This window comes from Diadema setosum, chromosome 21, assembly GCF_964275005.1.
Source record: "Diadema setosum chromosome 21, eeDiaSeto1, whole genome shotgun sequence".
NCBI lineage: Eukaryota > Metazoa > Echinodermata > Echinoidea > Diadematoida > Diadematidae > Diadema > Diadema setosum.
The window spans coordinates 14,646,887-14,669,311 of NC_092705.1; the positions used below are offsets into that span (position 1 = coordinate 14,646,887).

Genomic DNA, 22,425 nt, shown 5'->3' on the forward strand with positions numbered 1-22,425 from the left:
GATTCTTGAGACCTTCATAGACTTCATACAGGGCTCATCAGGTTCCAGTAAGTAATGGCTTAATCAATGAAAATACAAATAGAGATACATGCACAGGAACTGATAATTCAATATTCTCATAGATCCTTGGTGCCTCACCTGTTCTGCTGGACTTTGTGCTATCGTGGTGAAACAGATGTTATACTCCTGGATGATGGATGGATACAAACTGTTGAAGTCCAGGAGAAGGATGAACTTATCGTAGAAACCTGGAAACGAAAAGGGGGGGGGGGAAAGATACGTTCACATATATCTCTACTCAATTCTTGTATAACAAATCACTTTTGTGTGTGTGTCTTAAATATTCAGCATGTACAACTCTTCCTTCAGTTTTCCTGTTTAAATAACAATGTTTTGGTTTTTTTTTTGTTTTAAATTTACAAAGATTAACTTACAGAGTAATGGGATAGAGGGCTATTATGACATAGCCAAAGAGAGACACAGACATTTTCACCCAATGACACCCATATCATACACACACCCATAATACACTTTTTATTTTACTTCAATAAGATAACATTCCTGTTGAATACATAAAAACAAAATAAAATCACCAAAATCATTCAAACAAAGTATATACAACAACATTATTGGACAAAATGTTATCAATTCCTATCCTAACCTCAAAAAGAATCATTCTCTAGACATGCACACATATTCAGACAAACTTTAGACATTCATATGACATACACACGACAACCACCCCCACACACATAAACAGGTGCCCCCCCCCCCCCACACACACACACACGCACATACAGGGGAACCAGGTGGCATTACCAAAGGGTTCATTCCTCATAAAATGGCATTTCTGACATTGTGGACGCAGTTCTAAAAAATCTCTCTACGTACCGACTTTGGGGTCCAGAACAAGTCCTCCTGCATAGGCCGGCTTTCGTTTGGATTTACTGGTAGCTGGTCGATCCATCTCATCAGCATCATCATACTGTGGAGGTGTTTATTAGAGGATTAAGAGTTTGTGGAATTATTTACATCAGAGGTCTGAAACAAGGTGAGGTGGTGTACACATAGCTGATGTATGTGCTATATTCCAGTCATCAGGTTGACGCATCAAAGCCACGTCACAATTTGATGAACTCAGATAACAAATTGAATGGTGTTCCCTGTATTCTATAACTTTTTGAAAACTGGTACTAATTCTAGAGTGCAATTAATACTATAATATTTCATGTAGGACAGTGCTAAATATGTTACAAATTCATATTTGTGGAAGTGATGAACTGAATAAAGAATCAGCTGAAGAAACGAACATGGGAATTCTGGAAAAATAAATTGATTTTTATTTCTTAATGTGACTTAATAGCCAATAACGAAGCTATTAACACAAGTGTAACAAACACACACACAACCCGACATTAGAAGATTGAAGCAAGGATATGTGATCTCTGACCTTTGACACAGATATACCTTGTATGACCTATACTCACAGAGACTGGTGGTGGTTTCTTCTTGTATTCCTTGTCAGGGCAGATGAAATTCTTCTCATGGAAGGCGTGAAGGAGGAGATGTTCATTGCGCTCAGACCGTCCACCCATCAGAGTTCGAGACTGAACGGATTAAAGCATTACAGAGAACAAACAATTGTAATCATAATGACTACAGAAACATGATAAAAATAATATGCTGATTTTATGAATGATCCTCACAGTAAAAATGGTAATGATATCAAGAGGAAAAATATAACAAAATACAGATGGATAATCTTCATGATGCTACAGATAAATCCCATTATAATGAAGTCATGGGACCAGACATTTTCTTTTGTTATATCGATATCTGTTATAACCAAACAAATAAACAATACAAAACATAATGTTGGGGCCTGGATTTTTACTTCATTGTAACTGGAATTTTGTTATAACTGTGTTCGTTATAACGGGAGTGCACTGTACTGTTGCCGGTACTTGTATTCATAATCATCATGACACATAAAACCTACACTATCGTACTTTTCTTTTCAGTCATCTCTACAGTGGAAACATGAAGATACTTCAAAATATATGTTGTCAAAATGATTCCCCACTGGTTCTCATCTACAGTCTTTCTTTTTGCTAGTGTTCATCTAATCACTGCATTGAATGGTAGTGTGGTTTGCTCAAAGACTAGTTTGGTTCTGCACATAGTTTGCATAATTTCCAAACTGGACCACCTTGCTACGAATAACAAATATGGATGAAGGGAGAGGGGTTTAGTCTTGAAGCTATCTTGAAAGAGTGTTCCTCTTCACAGCTGTTTGAGAAGATGGGATGCGGATGATCAGGATGCGTTACCATGACGTTGCCACAGATTGTGGTCAGCTGCAGGGCCAGCGGGAGGACGTTGAGTTCACACATCAGCCGCAAGATGTAGAACGTGTCCTTCCACGTCATCTCAACCAGGTAGGTCAGGTCACGCGATGTCCTTCATAGAAAAACATATAAATGAAATATATAAAATCAATAGACTGAATGCATAAAGGATTGAATGTGTACTTTTGGTAAACCCTTCTGGCTAATATTTCACATTTACCCAAATGAAAATTGTGTTATGACAGTGTTATTTCATATATCTCTTATATATATGTGTACATTTTAGAGCAAAAATTGACAATTCTGCAGGCATATGAAAAAACTGTTTTCACTTTAAGACCACCTTAACTCGTTGAAAACACCTACCCGAGTATCTACTTTAAGTCTATGATAAAAGTATTTGAAGTGATGAGAACTGGTTCTTTAACACAAACTCTAATTTCCCATAATAACCACACAATAAACAGTAGTTTTAGAAATAGTATTAAAGAAGTCATAACAGTTTGCTAATTAGGTGATATGCTATCAGCATATCACTCATTGTATTTGCTCGAAATCTGGGTCTTTTCTTTTTTTTTCTTTTTTTTTTTCTTCTTTCTGCCAAACTTTTGGGGTTCTCGATCTCAGAAGAGCCATCACCAATTCACATGCAATGTTCCATGGTCACTGCTCACGCCTGTGACTATTGCCTGATATGTTCTTCAGTGTGATCACTCATGCATGATGTCATCTAGGTGCTACTTTGTGATTTTGGAAAAAATGTCATATAATCGATCATACCATCATTACCAAATGTCATTGTTGCATCAACTTTGTTAAGCATAAACTCAAGTCATGTGTAATAGTACTGCAGGCATGTGAGTACAATGTTTTTCCTTTAACCCGTTGAGGACAAGTATACTCGGGCAAGAGTCTATGGGAAAAGCATGTTGTAGCAAAATCAAACCGTCCCCAACAGGTTAAGCAGCCTTCCCCATTTCACGTTTCACATATCAAATTTGGTGAGTATAAACTCCAAGTCACGTTGAGGACAAGTATACTCAGGCAAGAGTCTATGGGAAAAGCATGTTGTAGCAAAATCAAACCGTCCCCAACAGGTTAAGCAGCCTTCCCCATTTCACGTTTCACATATCAAATTTGGTGAGTATAAACTCCAAGTCACGTGTAATAGTACTGCACGCAGATTGCAGGCATATGAGTACTGTTTTGCCTTACAGCAGTTTTCCCTATTTCAGATGTTTCACATACGTGTACATGTTCTTGATCTGCTCAAAGGGAATGTCCACCCTCTTCTCGTGGACGAGCTGACTGACCAACTCGGTCAGGTCGTAGCTCTTGCACCGCACCAGCTCCTTGGCTGAGATCTTGACGTCGCAGACAATGCGGCCGCATGTGGCATTTTTCTCTGTGAAGGTGCTGCCTCTCCCCGTACCACCCTGAGAGATGGAGAAGAGGAAGAAGGAAAGGGGAAAAAATTAGGTCAGCCATCCCCATAAGGCCCTGAAAATAGATATTTTGTTCATTTTTTCACTCTATGTTCTGGACAGTCACGGTAGGTTTTTGACATATCCAACACTAACAGTGAGATGCACATCATTGACTACCGAGTTGGAGATGGGGAAGCAAAAAATCAACAAACACATACACACACACACACACACACACACACAAATAATCATCTTGACAAAAACATAAAACAAACAAAAAAATAGAATTTAAGCCAACTATCACTATAAAGCTCTGATATTTTCACTTTATTCTGTGGAGAGTCACATTAAGTTTGTGACATATCCAACACTAAGACCAAGATGTACACTCTGTACATACAACCTTTTTCCACTCATGTCTCAGTGACTTTCTCATCCTGTCGATTGTCAAAAATCAGAAGAGCAGCAAGTATAGTTGTGGAGTTAACATCCTTCTGCTTCTAAACTACAAAAATAAAAAGACTAAATGGAGGGGTGACAGAAACAAGGAGACAGGTACTGAAGTAGCAGGGTGACAAAAGAAAAGAGAGAACAAACAGTGAGAGAGAGTGAGAAAAAGACAAAAATAGAGAAAAAAACCAAGACAAACAGACAAAAGACAGAGAGGGAGAAATAGTATACAAATAGTGAATGGTCACGAGTGCAGTGGTACGAGATTTCGCACGAGGTGAAAGATAGAGGCGCTCTATTCAACGAGGCGAAGCCGAGTTGAATAGTGCGCCTCATCTTTCACCGAGTGCGAAATCTTGTTCCATTGCACGAGTAAAGACCATACACTATTTGTTTTATACAACGTCCAAGTAGATCTTTGTTATTTGGTTGGAGGATTGTTGGGTAGGTCTAAGTAGGCCTAGAAGTCTATATATGTATGAAAAATATAGCCATACTTACATGTGGATCCACTGCGATTCACTTTCTGGCTTGTGCAATCAGTGTAGATACAATGCAGGTCACAGCTAGCGCTCGTACACTAGCACTACGTAGGCCTACATACGCGCATGCATGTACCGCAGAAGTACACTGCACTAGCTGCATGCGATCCTCAATATGCAACACACAGTACATGCAGTACCGTACAATTTCTTGAACGAAAAAATCGAACCAAGTTGCACGCAAAAATAGAACCAAAATTGCACGGCACGTTGAATGGAGTACTTATTGAATATCACGTCACCAACAATCCTCCAATCAAATTACAAGGATCTACTTGGACGTTGTATAAATATATACACCGTATAATATATAGAGAGAGACTGCAAGAGAAATATAAAGAAAAGTATTAACAGGCATGAGGACCCAACCCATGAGACTTACACTCAGTTTGGGCATGATCTGTCTTTTCAGCCTGCCGATCTTTGACCAATGGGGCGTCTTCGTAGCACTGATTCGATGGAGCAGAACGTCCAGGTCAAAGCCATAGATGTCATGACCCTGAGGAGGGAGAAAGACATATGTCAAAATCTGGAAATAATTTGCAGAGTTGAAGTTTATCTCCAATCACCATCACTTGTGGAGGAAACAAGACACCTTCTTCACAGACCCTCGTCATATTTAGTCCCAACAATTCCCCACAAACTGGCCTCGCAAATTCAACTCACTCTTTTGTTTGTTTGGGTTTTTTTTTTTTTGCTCTCCTGTCCCTACGCCCCATCCTGTCCTAGATAATAAGATCTTGAGTTATTACCCCTGGCACTAACAGAAAACTCTTGAACACTTTCATGTCAATTCAGAAAAGATTAGACAATCATGTAACCTGCTGTGAATAACATGATGTCACAGTTTGTCGATTCTGAGGTTTGTAGCAAAATTACCATCTGGTGAGATAGGGATATCATCCAGCACAAAATTCAGCAATCACAACAAATCTTACCACAATGACATCTGGGTCAATGGTGTGAACTTTAGCCAAGAAGAATCCAAGCAGCGCCCTCTCTTGGGGAAGAATCTGCACCTTCATGTTCTGGTTTGCAAAAGATGAAGAGGCCAATGGGTAAAAAATGCATTATTAATACTAGGAATATCATCATCTTTCTATAGATGCTTTTTATTATATTTTTTCATTCCGAGCAAAACAAAAAAAACAAAAAAACAAAAACAAAAAACAAAAAAACAAAAAAACTCATTGGAAAGGTTAAAATGTTTATATTGTATATCTTTCAGCCTTCTTTTGTCTCCTCTAAGACTGTACATTAGAACAGGAAAATATACATACAGTGGACTCCCGTTATAACGAAGTCCTCGGGACCAGCAGTTTTCTTTCGTTATATCAAAATCTCGTTGTAACAGAACAAATAAACAATAAAAATACATAGAGTGGATAATGTTGCAGCCTGAATTTTTACTTCACTGTAACCGGCATTTCGTTAAAAACTGTGTTATAATGGGAGTACACTGTACTGGTATACAATTCTACTGGCTGGGCAATATACATGTATACTGCCCTCCCTGGTCTCAAACACTATTTTTCAACTTTGGCAATGTATAGTCAGCTTATGTCTATGTTCTGAAGTCTCCATCAAGGTCACCTGCATATCATGCTAAAATATTTTTCCCTGACAATAAGGAGTGAGCAAAATTACCTTTCTTTTGATGACGTCTTTGAAGTCATACGGAAAGATGCAGTCGTTGGGTTTGCTGAGAACTGTGAAAAGCAATCACATCAAAACCATCAGTTTTGTTTCTTTAAACACCACCAGACGTGTAACACACACTTCATAAGCTTTCATCTTTAATCTAATCATTAACCTTTATATGCCCAGGCACTACACTTAACTTGCAAAGTTTGTCCATTAGCATCAAGCAATCCTTCTACACTTAACCTAATTGAAAAGTTAGAATCACAGACTCTAAACAAAATGTAAACAAAAAAAATATATATAGGTGTTGCTAAGTTATAGAGCCCAATGTGATTCCCTGCATACACATCTGTATTTCATGTAAACATTTTCAGGAGTATTATATGACTTTTGCCACATTTTGACAGATGACCAATCAGGTACCCTGCAATAGTTCATAACTCATCCCAATAACAACTTTGAATAAGGGATGTTAAAATAAATTTGTGGTATGTCTGAACTTACTTGCACAAGAAAATAAAGTTTAGTACTTCACCCAGCTGTCAAGCATCTGAACATTATCAGAGAGTGACACAAATTATTTCCCTGCCATACCTTGGTCATATACCAAGTGTGATGAACTTCAAGGAGTGAATTTTTTGTGTTTAACCTGACCTTTGACACTGACATAAAAAAACCAACCCCATCTACTAAACTTTTGCCTTTTCAGAATTATGTCAATGTACTACGTTTCTCGAAATACTATATGTTTGTGACATCACTCAATGCATATGTTTTAAATGTTTTATTTTGAAATTGGCTGCTGGATTTTAACCACATGACCATCCACCTACTCTATTTGTCTGTTATCAACCCAACTGCAATATAAAGACTTTCCTACACTAATTTACATTACACCATTTTTGCTTACCACAAAAGTGCTGCTGAAATGGAGGCTTTGGGGCACCTTTGTCCACAGGAAATTTGTGATGAATCAAGGCAGAAATTGCAACAATCTAAAAAAAGAATGAAATAAAACCAAATTCCAGTAGAGAATGTTGCAATGTGTTATGTGTTCACACACATGCTTTTAAGAAAAGAGCATCATTTCATACAAACACATCTTCAATCAATATAAATGAAAAACTATGAGTGCAAACCAAAACAAATAAGCATAAGTCACAGGTAAAAAAGCAGTTTGCATAGTGAGTTCAAAAAATTACAAATCATACCCCATGTTCTCAGGTAGATTCATATTTAGCAAAATTGTCTTTCACAGTGTTATGCTTATCAAGCTGAAGGCAAAAATAATCATACAGGTACATCGTCTTCAAAAGTAGGTGCATTCATCACCTCATTGCGGTGGGTCTTCTGGTTGACGACTGTGCGGAGGTTGATCGTCATGACAACCAGAGGGGGTGGGGTCACGTCTTTGATGACGGTGATGAAGTCCGGCTTGGTGACATAACTTTCAACTTTGCACCAGCTGACCGGCTGTGATGGCAGTTCTGAGATATTTTATTGAATGATGCAAAATAATAGACAAATGAACAAACAAGAAATGACACCAGGCAAAACAAATTTGGTATCCAAAAAGATAACAAAGAGCAACTTGAAGGGACTATACAATGCAGGTGTATGTTGAATTGTAATGATTCATAACACCTTGATCATCACTTATGGGGCCAAAGGAATATCTAAATATGTGCAATATATTTTATAACACTTTTTTCCAAATTTTTTTTTCAGTTTACTCAGATTTGCCCCCCTCCCAACAAGAACAACAAAAAAATAATAATAATAACCTTCTAAACCAAGATTCTGACCATGACAACACCTGTCAATCACTGGTAAAGTACTGATTTGATTTACAAAAGACACTGGAATGCACTTTCCCTACACCGAGCATAACCTGCATGTGTCCCTGCAATGTCTTTTGTTAATCATATTATTGGCAACATGGAAATCAATACCAGCATTTTTTAATGAACATCAGATACAAAGTGCCCTGATATTCATTTACTCACGAGGAAATTTGATGTCGATCCAGCTCGGTCCCTTCATCTTCCGATCCAGGAGGAGGAGCTCGAGACAGGAGGTGTTGGAGCCAAAGATGTGACTGAAAGTCTCCCCTTCAAGGTTGCTAGGCAACTGAGGGATGTCAGCCTACACGGAAACATCAACATAAGAATAGTCTTTAACACTGAGGTGGCTCCATTTCAGAAGTTAGTGAATTTCCTGACTGAGCTGTTTGTTGATGTTCAATTGCAATCAAAAAAGTTCTTGCTTACACTATATGCACTGAATGCCAGTAGCAATTTGCAAAAATTTCATGTCACGAAAAAGGCTGTTGGCTCCAATTCGTGAAAATTTCATGCTGCAAATATTTCTTGCTTTACAGTAGCAACAGTCTATGCCTGAAAACTGTACTAAAATGTGATCAGTACAAAGCATGAGAACTAAGCAGCTTGTCACAGGGTCCCAGTGAGTTTAATACAGTAATAATTTGCCTGTTTTGGAGGGGACGAAAGTGGTGAACTTTGTGGTATTAAACAGATGATATTCACCCCATATTTGATCTCAAGGTACTCGGACTCCGCTGGTACTTCAGCCTTCTCGAAGCAGTACTGTTTGGTGACTTTCTGTGTGGGTAGGACAGGAGAGAGTACATGTACATTGGTCAAAACTTGATACATCATTAATACAATGCAGAAATGTATATAGGGTGAATTTATGTTGTAATTCAGAGAGGAAAAGTCAACATATTTTATTATTCTTTATCTTACAACTGGAAAGGATACTACAAGCAGCAGACTTCAACAGTGAAAGGTCAATGTATTTATTTTGAGCAGAAAATTTGCCTCCCATCTTGTAAGGTGTATGTTATAAAGTCATAAATTCAAAATTTAGAAATCATTTAGGGAAGGAAAATACAAAAAACTTTATCTACTGTTCTTTCTAAGACAGAACAATGTCACAATAGAATGTTCAATTTTTCAATCATTAACTTACTACTTCAAAAGAATGCAACAATTATCTAGATAGCATTTTGCGGCATAAAAAAAAAAAACTGATGTTCAAGGGACTAACAAAAGAAATTGAGGACATTTATAAATAATATTACATCAGGTTTAACTGCAAATTTTTCTCTCACCTTTGACCTGAACTTCATGATTTTGTACTTGGTTGCCATGGTATCAAACTCTTTGTACACATCCATCATTGTCACTTCTTCGTCAGTGTCTGTTCCCTTTTTCAGATTTCTCCTCTGTTGGTAAAAATGTGAGATTTCAAATATCACCAGACTCTTGACACATTGATATCTATATAATGATATAAGTGGGGTACAGCAGTTTTACTATAATTATAAGATTATTGAGAAGTATATCAGGTAATTCAGTCAAATGTATCCCTTCAATATTAACAACAATCCTACATCAGTGATTATTTAGTTTTTCAGAGACAGTAGACTAAACTACCTCGAGTTTGAAGGAAAAATGAAACTTACAGCTCCAATCTCATTTAGTTGAACATACACTAGAATGATAAATTGCAACCTACAGGAATATGATACTTAGTAATGTTCAAAAGAGAGTCATTGGTCTCGAAATTTGAAACTCCAAGACACTGGGTCCTAAAGATTTACAAAATCAAGATAATCTGAGTAGATCCTGATAGCTGGCATACATTCATGCTGAAAGTCTACATCAAATGCCATCTGGTTTGGTGAGGCTAGGTGGAAAGAGGAGATACCTTTTCTCTAGGCAGGAGGTAGACACATCTCTCGATGTTCTTCACAGCCACGCAGCAGCTGACGTGTGATTTGGCGTCCTTGATCCACACCTTCCCAAAGAGAAAGACGGTACCTGCCAAAAAAATAGACACAACAATGCATTTAAGCAGTAAGTTGACATTGAAGAGAAAATATGATTAAAATGGAAAATAAACACATATATTTCAAGTGTTTTATATGCACTCTTGAGAGTTTAAAGGATGCTGAAGAAAGAAACATGTTCTTGATTATTACTGAAAGTATAAGAGGTTAAGAGTGAATAAATCTGTATGTTTCTGCAACATCCTTTCACATGACATTTAGAAGAAAACTCCTGTTGATTCTATTGATAAGATAAAAATGGTAATGGTACTGATGATAACCATAATATGAATTATAATGTGGCATTCAAATTCAATAAACTAATTCTCAATATAAAAAGCTCCTGAAAAATGTGTTTGTTTTTTTTTTTTTTTGTTGTTGTTGCTGTTGTTGTTGTTGGTTTGTTTTATTTCAAATTTCATAGATTGCGAACTTTGGAAAGGAGGTAATGTGCAGCTAACGCAGAAATGACTTCAGCCAAGTCTCTTATTTGGCAGGTTTTCAGTTTTAATTTCCATCACTTTATGAGGCAACATGGTGAGTGACAAGTTGCATACATAATCAATCATGTTGCCAACATTCTTTTAAATCATGAAAGCAGGGAATACCTGGCTGCTTGAAAGGATCCTCATAGGCATCTAGCCAGTACATTCTCAAGACCTGTTCCCCATCCTCGTTGGTTGTCAGGGGCAACGTGCTGGCATCAACCTGGATGTTGACCTTGATGTCCTCCTCCTCCTCCTCCACCTCTCCCTTGATGGTCTCCCATCCCGACGTTGAACAAACCTCAGGGTTTATGCTTTAATAAAATGAAATACAGGCGATTCCTGTCATAACAAAGTCCTCAGGACTGCCAGTATTCTTTCGTTATATCAACATTTTGTTACATCCGACTAGCAAAGTAAATAAAGATATATAGATAATAATTTCAGGACCTAAATCTTCACTTTCTTGTAACAAGAATTTCATCAAAACTGTGTTCGTTATGTGAGTGCACTGTGCAAGAAATAGTGTAATCAAATGTGGAATGATTAGTCCAGAGTCAGTAACATAATGATTATTCAATGTGAATTACTGTCTTGGTCTTCATTTTAAAAAAAAAAAAAATACAAAAAAATAAACGAACTTGTGATCACATGTTATGAATTGCAGATTCACAACCATTTTATCTATTTACATAAATGCAATGCTACATTTAAAGGAAAACGACAATGTTTCCTAAGTCGGGATAAGAGCATTTTCATGGCAGCCTTCAAAACTTTGAGGGATATTGGAAACCTGACATGAAATAGGCTGTCAATAAAACACCAAATTAGACAAACTTACCTGCTCCAAACTAGATTACATATTTTTAAAAGATTATGCCTCTTTTCCTCTAGTTCTGACAAAAACATTTGGGTGTTTGTGTCTGAAAGAAATCACTTTAGGTTGTGATTTTAAAATGTGTCAGATCTACATGATTTACTTTGCCTGAACAGTGGACTTCGAATCCTCTTCTTCCTCCTCCTCCTCCTCCTTCACTTCTGACTTCACAACACTGGGTTCTGTCTTCACTTCATCTGCATCAAAGTCAAGATCCTCCATATCGAGTCCTACAAACAAGGAACCAGAGGAACAAATACCAATACAGGATTACAATCAATATCTTATGATTCAGTTGTGTGTGATATGGACCATTGCTAAAAATACTTATTCTTAATCATGCTGTACACAAAGCCTATGTACTTAAATCATGATTTAGTCTTCAAGAATAATCATTCAATTATAATTTATAATCAGAGTATACAGCACAGTTATGAATTCATGGGACCACACACATCAGACTGCACAAACATTTCAAATCTCTTCACAATCACTTTACTGCGAATTCAAAATATCTCACCATTTAGATCATTTTCATCCACATCTTCTTCTAACACTTCTTTCTTAATGACCACGTCCCTCGAGCGTTTTGCTGCACGCGGTTCATCATGCTCGGCGTGTTCTCGTTTGACAGATTTCGACGACGACCGTGGTCGAGGAATCACCGAGGGTGGAGACATTTCCGAGGTTATGGTTCGGGGGGTCATGGCCCGCGGACCAGGGCGAGTTGGTGTCTTGTTGCTGAATGGATTTCTAATGCCTGGCGACGTACTAAATGTGTGGCGGGGGTGGACAAAGCAGGTAATAAGAAACATAACTGTTGATTTCAAATCATATGGAGGCTGCTGTCAAATGAATAGCATGTCTACATGTATCACTGAAGCTATTCAGTGACACCTTTTCATCATTCAAGTGCTTTCAAGTTCCTTTTATTTACAGATCACCAGTACTGATCAGCGGGATTATCTTTCTTATATGTTGTACTCCGAGGTATAAATGATAATCCTTGTTGTTGTTGTTTTTTTTTTCCACATTAATATGAATGACTACATTGCTATTCCTGATATCAATTTACCACAGGATAAAATGAAGAGAAAGAAAATAAAAATTACGTAAGCAACATGTAGAATAGAATGGACATAAAAGCAGAAATAAACATGAAAGAAAGAGAAGAAAATGATATGAAAGAGAGGCATGAGAACAGAAATATAGAAGAAAAATGCCAGAGTATGAGGAGATGGTAGCAGGAAGAATGGGTTCATTTCACAAAACACACACACACACACACACACACACACACACAAATTACCCAGGAGTCTTGATTTTCTTCTTGACTGCAAGTGGTTTGAAGACTGGTGTCGAAGACTGCAAAGTTGTTGATAAAATAAATGGAAAAAATTCCAAACTATGAACACAGTGGCAAATTTTTCTTCACAGCACTCTACCAGATATCACATCTCATAACCAAACACTGTTAAAAGTAATCGTGTAAAATATTTCTTTTATCACTCTTTAATTCATTCACACAGTCAACGTTACAATATATAAAATGTCATAAGAACAACAGTCTGGATAAACAGAATATTAGTCGAGTGAGCACTATGTTGCTTAAACTTGAAGACAAATTACAGGCAAGTTCTTGATTTTTAATGAATCCACGAACTTGAAAGATTTATGTCTATGTTAGAAGTACAATTCCTTGATCATACTGGAAAAGAAAAAAGTCTAACATCACCAAACAAACATCATGTAAAAAAAAAAAATGATTCCAAATTTCTTTGTAAGTTTGAATATATTAATACAGTTAAGAATAAAACTCTACATCGCACAACCTCTTAGTTTAGAATAAATGGAATTTCCCTCTCACTTTACAATGCACATGACCTCTTGAAGTTGATGAAGGAAACTGACCTAAAAATCTAATAACGGTTCCAAAATTGAACAAGGAAAAGTAGAATTTACGCGGTGCGTAATATATGTCCCCGCCGGAAGTAGCATTTTGTAGCAAAATGTACAATACAGGTCACAAATCAAGGTCAAAGGTCAAAGAAATCAAAGGTCAAAATTCTGTGTAGAAGTTTTGAAGCCCTCACATAGTGCCATCACATAAAGCAAACGGAATCGAAATCGGGTTAGAAATGGCGAAGGAGTAGCATTTTGTAGCCATTGTACAATATAGGTAAAAAATCAAGGTCAAAGGTCAAAGAAGTCAAAGGTCAAAATTCTGTGTAGAAGTTTTGAAGCCCTCACCTAGTGCCATCACATAAAGCAAACGGAATCGAAATCGGGTTAGAAATGGCGAAGGAGTAGCATTTTGTAGCAAAATGTACAATACAGGTCAAAAATCAAGGTCAAAGGTCAAAGAAGTCAAAGGTCAAAATTCTGTGTAGAAGTTTTGAAGCCCTCACATAGTGCCATCACATAAAGCAAACGGAATCGAAATCGGGTTGGAAATGGTGAAGGAGTAGCATTTTGTAGCCAATGTACAATATAGGTCAAAAATCAAGGTCAAAGGTAAAAGAAGTCAAAGGTCAAAATTCTGTGTAGAAGTTTTGAAGCCCTCACCTAGTGCCATCACATAAAGCGAGCGGAATCGAAATTGGGTTAGAAATGGCGAAGGAGTAGCATTTTGTAGCAAAATGTACAATACAGGTAAAAAAATCAAGGTCAAAGGTCAAAGAAGTCAAAGGTCAAAATTCTGTGTAGAAGTTTTGAAGCCCTCAACTAGTGCCATCACATAAAGCAAACGGAATCGAAATCGGGTTAGAAATGGCGAAGGAGTAGCATTTTGTAGCAAAATGTACAATATAGGTCAAAGGTCAAGGTCAAAGGTCACGACTGAAATTCTGTGTAGGAGTTTCAAAGCTCCCATGTAGTGCTATCATATAAAGCAAACAGAATCAAAATTGGCTCATAAATGACAGAGAAGTAGCAAATTGAAGATTTTGATCACACACGGACGCACACACGGACACACGGACGGACACACACACGGACACACACACGTACGGAGCCCGTTTCATAGTCCCCTGCTCGAACTCGTTCGGCGGGGACAAAAACTGCAGTCGGTCAATGCAAGGTACTTTACCTCACTATGCATCTCATTCAAGATGTCTCCGAGGAGTTCGTCTCCAGCGACGCTGGCGTCCTTGTCCGACTTCTTCTTCTTGGCCGCATTGAGAAACAGGCTCTTTATATCACCCTTGGGTTTGGTCGGTTTCTTCGCAAGAATGGGGGAATCACAAACACAAGCGGACAACAATTATTGGACTAGTTAGTGCAAGCCAGGAGGCACAAACACACTTGGAGACAGACTTTGACAAAGAAGGTGCATTGAAAACAATGCTTACGTCGACATTTGGTAAAATTACTGCTAAGAATCTTAGACTAGTGTTACTTGATGGGAATTACTCCTCAAGGTAATAATGGCCATGGACAAGACAGGGTAAAATAACTGGTATAGTAGGTATGTGGCAACTTATAAATATTTAATTGGGCATTTCTCTTTGTTGTTTAATTCAACTCATCATGCCTTTATTGTCGATAATATCTCTCATTAATGAAATCATGTTCAGTGACTTGTCTACACGGCATCAGGTGACTAATAATAATATAGCTATGACATCGTTGAAAACATAATACCCATTGACAAAAATGTGCTATACTGTGACAGCAAATCATAGAATGGTGCACTATACCATGAATGGCAACATTGATATGTGGCTGATCAATGGTTTTTAATCGATAGTGTGTGTCACCTCCTATCAGTACTGGACCTCATAGACCACTGTGTAACTCACGCTCACCACCATATAGCTCGACCAAGATTTGACTTTTTTTGATACAGGGATGTCTAAATATAGTATGTGAAAAAAAAAAGAAGGTTTTATTCTTCCAAGATTTGTTTGAAGGATGCAAAACAAATATGTCATGCAGTGGAAGGAAGTACGGTATGGATTCCTCGGTGACAGAAATCAGCACTAGTGCTATTTCTACCACCTCAGGATCTATAATTTGAACAAGAGACTCTCGCAGTACATGGTATGTTTGTTGACTCTCATAATGCTTGTCTCCAGAGACAACTTTAAACCCCAGTTTCCCTTAACTTTTTCAGGACCGTCTGCAAGCTGTTCGCATGCAATGCCTACGGCATTTTAAGCTGGTGGTCCACATAACCCATTTCGGACCACCAGCTTAACAGAACAGAGACAAGGTGAGACATGTACCTGCTTCTTGGCAGCCTTCTGTGGACCAGCCCGGCTCTTGCTCTTATCTGCATGTGTGCAAGAGAGAAACCAGAGGGAGAGACACAAATAATGGCTCTATCAGTGTTGTGTATGAAACTTCATAAGAAAAGAAAATACTTTGAAAAGCAAGTACAGCGCACACCCGTTATTACGAACACAGTTTTAATGAAATCTGGTTTACAAAAAACTAAAAATTCAGTTCCCCAAATAATCATCCATAAACCTTCATATACCTAATGTACTGTATCTGTTCATCTATGACAGAATTCTGATATGAAGAAAGAAAACTGCTCGTCCCAAGGACTTTGTTATAACAGGAGTCACCTGTACATGATATGAAGTTAAAGGGGACCTCCGGATGACTTTCAGACTTTTACATCTGAACAACTATAAATCAGCTAAACTGAGTACAGAGTTTCAGAATTTATAGTGATTGGGATGAGGAATGAGAATTTTTTCAAAATTTATAACAAATTGCAATGAGCAAGGATGATGACATGGTAGCCTCACCATAAGAATGCATGAGTTGGGGCTCACGGAAGCAGAGCAAAAGAAGAAGGCATGCATAGATTCTTCACAGGTGAACTTGTTGAGCAAGTGGTATTGTAATGGAATTGCACTGCTACATTTCTGAAATATATGAGGCTCTGATGTCATCAACACTGTTCAGTGTAATTTGTTTGAGATTTTCAATTTATTGGTTTCTCTGCTCAAGGACCACAACAAATTCCAGGAATCTATACATGGAGCTGTTGATTTATGTACTACATGATGTGAAATTATGAAAATCGTCCGGAATGTCCCTTTAAGAGAACTGATGAAGGTCAAATAAATCTCAGGCTATTCCACAACTTTGCAGAAAACAAAGATGACATATTAGCACTTGCATGGCAGAGAGAGGCCAGTTCAAAAAAAAAAAAAAAAAAAATTCCCATAAATCACTTTGGATAAGTTACATTAAATGCATTGAATGTCCCCCCCCCCCCCCAGATTACAATAGGTTAGCAACATCCTAGATTCAAATTTAGTGAAGTAATCAATGCATCTTGATTATCTCAGAGATGGATTGCCAATAAATTTTGAAAATGATCGGCTGCACATTGTGCATGTTACACCATGTAAATACCCTAGAGTGCGCTGCATCTCCACTAATACCCTCTCATGTGTGCATTTAAATTGTATACTACTCAACAGCACTTAAGATGATCTATTAAGGAAAAAACTGCTGGTACACATGCAAATATACTAGAGACATAGAGTAAGAGAGAGAGAGAGACAGAAATACAGAAAGAGAATTACTTGAGGGTTCTTCCTCCTGGTCTGCTCTGAGGTCATCATCAAAGATTTCCCGTCCGTCTTCAACGTATCCACTTCCATCTTACAGGTAAAACACGCAAAAAGATGGCAATATATCAGATGCACACATTTGAAATCTATGAAACTTAGGAGACAAAGTGAACATGAAAGATTTACCCACTTTGTGAAGACACAGACTAACAATATGAGTTCACAAGTGAATACAAGCAATATATTAAATTGGTTAAAGCAAATATTTGAAATCGCAAAACTCAAAGACAGAGAGGGCAGGAAAGATACAATGTATATTGACCTTACTTTACTAAGGATTTAAAGTAAGAACCTCAAGGATAAAACACAGCATGATGACCCAGCTGTTAATACAAGGACCTTAGAATATGAAACATACAAACTTACAACACCATTACTACTCAGAGATAATCCATAATGCAAACAGCTTATTTAAGCAGTACAATCAAAATCTATCTGTTTGTTGCTGGTCTTCTCAAAGCAATTTATCATTACAGTTAATTAATTGTGCAGAAATATGTTATAGGACTTTTTCTTTCAACTCTGTTTACTGCAAATAAGGATATCTGACTTGTCAGAAGTTTGAACTCTGAAACATGTCATGCACTCGTTTTCTTTCACCCTCAAATTCTTCTTCTTTTTCTTCTAATCAGAACAGGGGATTGAAGTGTGGATTAAGTTAATCTGAATTTGATGAGCAGATATCCAACTTACCATCATCCACAATCCAATCATCTTCCTGCCGATCCTGCACGATTTTTGAATATTCGTCCTCATTAACCACATCATAGACATTCTGTAGGTCTTCTTCCTGCAGGGAATGGAAATGTTGTGATTTGAGGTAAGAACTTGTGAGTTCTGATTAGACTGCCCTTTGAGGAAACAACCCTTATCTTCTAACACATCATGGCAGACTCAGAAAAATAGACTTTTCATTAGTAAAGGTGATATCGTTAAATATCACATCAAATTGAATTTTCAGCAACATTAACAGAAGGGCTAATTTCATCTGTACAAAATATTATATATTATATTTGTCAGCCTTGAGAGGGAGACAAGAATTTATCATTCGTGCCACAAACATGATCAATGAGTGAAAGATGAATAAAATATGGTATAGGGTGGGGGGGGGGGAGGAATATTGTCTAATGTTCTCTGCAAAATAATAATAAGCCACCATCATGATTATTACTCCTCAGGGGGGCGTTTCATAAAGCTGTTCATAAAGTTACGAACGACTTACGAATATGAGCAACTGGTGATCAGTTCTTGTGCTGAATTATTGAAATTCTGATAAGTATAGCACATCAGAACTGGGGGGTATTTCATGAAGGAACTTGTCGGATAAAATATCTGACAAGTCAGTTATATCCGACAAGTTTTAAGAAATTCTTTAGTCTGATTGGCTGATTTCTCTGAACTTGTCGGATATAATTGACTTGTCGGACATTTTTATCCGACAAGTTCCTTCATGAAACGCCCCCCTGATCACCAGTCGCTCGTAAGTTGTTCGTAACTTTACGAACAGCTTTACGAAACACGCCCCTGTATCATCTCATGAGACAAGAAATTAATTACGTCTAGCAATGTCTACTGACAAGGCTTTCTGTACAGAAAAACATGAATGATATATGTTTAATACGAGGCTGGCAAATACTAGAATCGTTATGCTCATAGCAAACATTCTATAAAACTTTAAGGATTTATAATTGCTATATTTTTGTTTGTTTCATATTTTTATTTCATTCTAAACTTTTTTGCTTAGACAAAGATCGTTTGATCTCCCCATATTTTTTTGTGTTTGTTTTCAAGAGCAAAGATCTAACACATATCACTGACGGCAGCAATGCTAGTAACAGATCTATCAAGAAGTTGTTATTGATATAGAGCTCACTCAGCTTGACCATATGCAGTAGGTAGCTTAGTTCAACATGGACAACCACTTTTTATCATTATTCCTTTTTAAGTATGCAACACAAACAGCTCTGCAATCAATGCTAACCTCATCATAGAATCTTTTCCCTCCTTTCTTGGCATTCTTCAGACGCTCGAGGGCAGACATTCGGTTGGCCTTCTTCTTACCAACATCTCGCCTGGACCGACGAGAAGTATCTTGATCTGGCAATTTTGAGGGGAAAGCATGAAGAAAGCTTCTGTGAAAACAGGGCCAACTTTGTATACGTCCAATGGAACATGCAATGGATATGAATCACAATATAATGCAATCTCTTTGTTGTTCATCATCCTACAGTGGCACATACAAATACTTTACATTAAAAAAAATCCTAATTATGACTTACAAAGCCAGCAATAGTATACTATTACTAGAGTCATGATGTATGTCTGATTTTTTTTTTCCTCCAAATAATCATTTGAAAGCCACCATAACTGCTTGAAATAAAAAATTGTGATAAAGATTGGGATTTGTTTGTTTGTTATTTATATTCATTCAGGATAAAAAGTTCAGCAAAAGCTGTTTTACAACAAAGTCCTGTATCAAAATACATATAAAAAAACAGTCTCATATATGCAGTCACTAATGCAGTGGATTTCATGCATGTCATATGTAAGTTGAATCGAATTATTCAAACTAAAATATCAATTGAGTAATTAGTAAAAGTAATCACTAAATTAGAAATTATCAAGTAGATTTCAAAATCACATTTTCTCACAGGATCTACTAAAGGACAGCCACTTTGCTGTGACAAACTAAATGAAAATGTTGACTTTTCTTGGTGGGGGTGGGGGTGGGGGGGATCATTGATTTACATCAATTTGATCATTATAAAAATAAAATTTTATCGTGCCATCAAATCATGTGAATGAAGACCGACATTCCATCAACATTTTGTCAACTCAAAAGGGCTTGAAATACGTTCTGCTTATTTACAGTACCGGGTATTAAACCTCCCTGAAAAAGCATTGTCAATCCTGCACTGGGAACACGATATATATTTACCCGACAACAAAAGTCACCATGTTGCATTGTTATTTGTATTTTGTATGCATGAATATTCAGTTTTCTGAGACAGCAAACTTTCAACTTTTTGTGGCAGCCATTTTGTGAGCATCACCACAACCATCAGTCACCACCAAAGCTAAGCCTCTGATGCACTGCACTGAAAATTGAATCATGCACTGCTAGTCTTCCATAACTGTCTTATCGATATCATCATTTCCATGGCATATTTTATAAACTACTAGTATATGGATATGTGGTGAGCTATGGTGCCTGATGCAGCCAGTAACAACGTTGAGTGGTTCAACTTTACTCGATTATTGCACAAGTATTTTCAGAAAGCCAAAGGTAAAACCTTACCATTGTCACCGTTTTCCATAATTGGCGCCATTTCCAAATCAAGATGAACTAAAGTGATTCTTCAAACAATCGTCACATTCGGCAAATTAAGCAGTACAGATAACGGTGGTAGGGTTCAGGTTGTCATACGTTCCCGCCCGCCTGACTTCACAACATGTCCAGTCAGAGCACGTCTCAATATGACTGTAATCAGCGGGCTCGCGGAATCAGAGTAGGTTTGTGCATGCTACGGTAGCCGTCCATCCTAGGCCGACACTCACGGCTGTCCATGCGAGGTTCACTCGCCTCCAAAGCCGCTGACAAATTTTTACAATGGCGCGCTCCGAACTCCGCGCGAAAGCATTATTTCCTTGGACGGGTTCATTTACGGATATGGGGAGGTCATCTTCCTTTTCAATTGTCCCTCTGAGATGTCATTCACGGCTGACGTCCTTCAGATTTGTAAGAAATGCCTGGTTATCAGGCTAACAGTAACGTTGCCAAATCGTGTGCTGGGCCCATGTATCGCTGTTTCAAGAAAATTTGTCAAACATTATAACCAAACACTCTTTTTTTCTTGATGTCCCATCTTACTGACATTTCTGCCATTCTGTTTTGTTTACCCATACTTGGTATTGAAGTCAATTTGGAAATGATGGGGATGCACTTTAGACATGGAACATGCATCAAGATTTTTGTCATTTTTCTTGCTATGATTTTCTTGAATCTTCAAACACCATGAACACCCCCTTGCCGTTGCCCAATAACAAATTCGTAGCACTTTTGCCAAGAAATTACATTTTCAAGAATGAGGTTTAAAACCTATCAGACTAAAAACAAGACAAATCTATCAAAAACACAAAGGATACCATGTTGAAGTGTTACCCAATTTTCATCAAGCTTCACCAGTGCGTTCAGATATTTTTTTGCATTCTCTGATATGCCTACCCCTACAAGATAAAATATGAAGGAGAAGATGTGGTTTTCATGGCCATAATTCGCTGAAGGACCAAAATATGAAATAATTTTAGTTGTAACTGGTCTTGAATAGTCTTCTCATTATTTCCTTTGTTTTTCATGAGACAAAAATGCGTCAAAACAAGATGAAAACTGCGGAAAAACAGTATTTTCCAAGATTGGAATATGCCCTGAGATTATACACTCCTGACAAATATTACTGGATGGGCGTACAACATCCGTTCTCAGTTCTTTTTAAAAAGTTTTGAACTAATTTCTATTTCCACCCAGAATTTACATCCGTTTGTCATTCCATCTATGAATTACATGAGAATTCAGTAGTGGCTTATATTAGGGTCTATTTGAAGGTTCTGTTCGTTGGTGAAAAGGGTCTTCAGCAATGTTTGATTTTGTTTGTGAAGGAGTGTTTTGTTATCTTTGATTATAATATTCACTTTATCGCGTTGTAAAGCATAAAAATATATATTTACAAAGAGTGTCTTGCAAAAAAAAAAAAACAACAACAACAACAAGCTTCGACTAGAAAACGGCCTTGATAGATTTATGTCTTCAAGTAGAACAGCGCCACCTTGTGATGGTTACCACATGGTTTTTCATAATTTTATACATGTATACTGTGCTACGATACCAGTAATTTATAGTTTTGAGTAATACCTCATGAGCACGTGGGTACAAATGAGTTTCTTTTTTTTTCTCGGTTGGTTAGGAATTTCTTTCGTTTTCAAAGTGACACAATGTATAAGCTTGTTGATGTAACAATAATTCATTGAATTCACCAGAAATTAATTAAAGAGAGAGAGAGGGAGAGAGAAGATGATCTTGCTTGGACCATGACCAGAATGGTCCATCAAAACACTCGAGATAGCATTCATTTCCTTATTTCGCATTATGTATCAACCAACTTTTTCTATTGAAGTATTAATGTTGCCAAATACTAGGCTTGCTGTCAG

General features: G+C 37.4%; 1 protein-coding gene across 1 annotated transcript in view; it reads right to left on the reverse strand.

The window, feature by feature from the left end:
- LOC140244747 (DNA polymerase alpha catalytic subunit-like) overlaps nucleotides 1-20,687 on the reverse strand; it is a 34,800-nt gene extending 14,113 nt beyond the window's left edge. Inside the window, exons 1-24 of the mRNA XM_072324361.1 lie at nucleotides 20,519-20,687; nucleotides 19,202-19,317; nucleotides 17,914-18,010; nucleotides 17,173-17,250; nucleotides 15,853-15,899; nucleotides 14,715-14,846; nucleotides 12,936-12,991; nucleotides 12,147-12,397; nucleotides 11,730-11,856; nucleotides 10,873-11,063; nucleotides 10,144-10,256; nucleotides 9,545-9,658; nucleotides 8,958-9,032; nucleotides 8,418-8,556; nucleotides 7,744-7,898; nucleotides 7,322-7,406; nucleotides 6,415-6,476; nucleotides 5,706-5,795; nucleotides 5,150-5,266; nucleotides 3,597-3,784; nucleotides 2,331-2,460; nucleotides 1,488-1,607; nucleotides 892-985; nucleotides 139-248 (exon numbers count right to left, since the gene is read on the reverse strand). Coding sequence (XP_072180462.1) covers nucleotides 139-248; nucleotides 892-985; nucleotides 1,488-1,607; nucleotides 2,331-2,460; nucleotides 3,597-3,784; nucleotides 5,150-5,266; nucleotides 5,706-5,795; nucleotides 6,415-6,476; nucleotides 7,322-7,406; nucleotides 7,744-7,898; nucleotides 8,418-8,556; nucleotides 8,958-9,032; nucleotides 9,545-9,658; nucleotides 10,144-10,256; nucleotides 10,873-11,063; nucleotides 11,730-11,856; nucleotides 12,147-12,397; nucleotides 12,936-12,991; nucleotides 14,715-14,846; nucleotides 15,853-15,899; nucleotides 17,173-17,250; nucleotides 17,914-18,010; nucleotides 19,202-19,317; nucleotides 20,519-20,549 — 2,718 coding nt within the window. The 5' untranslated portion in view covers nucleotides 20,550-20,687. The remainder of the gene's footprint in view (nucleotides 1-138; nucleotides 249-891; nucleotides 986-1,487; nucleotides 1,608-2,330; nucleotides 2,461-3,596; nucleotides 3,785-5,149; nucleotides 5,267-5,705; nucleotides 5,796-6,414; nucleotides 6,477-7,321; nucleotides 7,407-7,743; nucleotides 7,899-8,417; nucleotides 8,557-8,957; nucleotides 9,033-9,544; nucleotides 9,659-10,143; nucleotides 10,257-10,872; nucleotides 11,064-11,729; nucleotides 11,857-12,146; nucleotides 12,398-12,935; nucleotides 12,992-14,714; nucleotides 14,847-15,852; nucleotides 15,900-17,172; nucleotides 17,251-17,913; nucleotides 18,011-19,201; nucleotides 19,318-20,518) is intronic.
- Nucleotides 20,688-22,425: the final 1,738 nt, after the last annotated feature.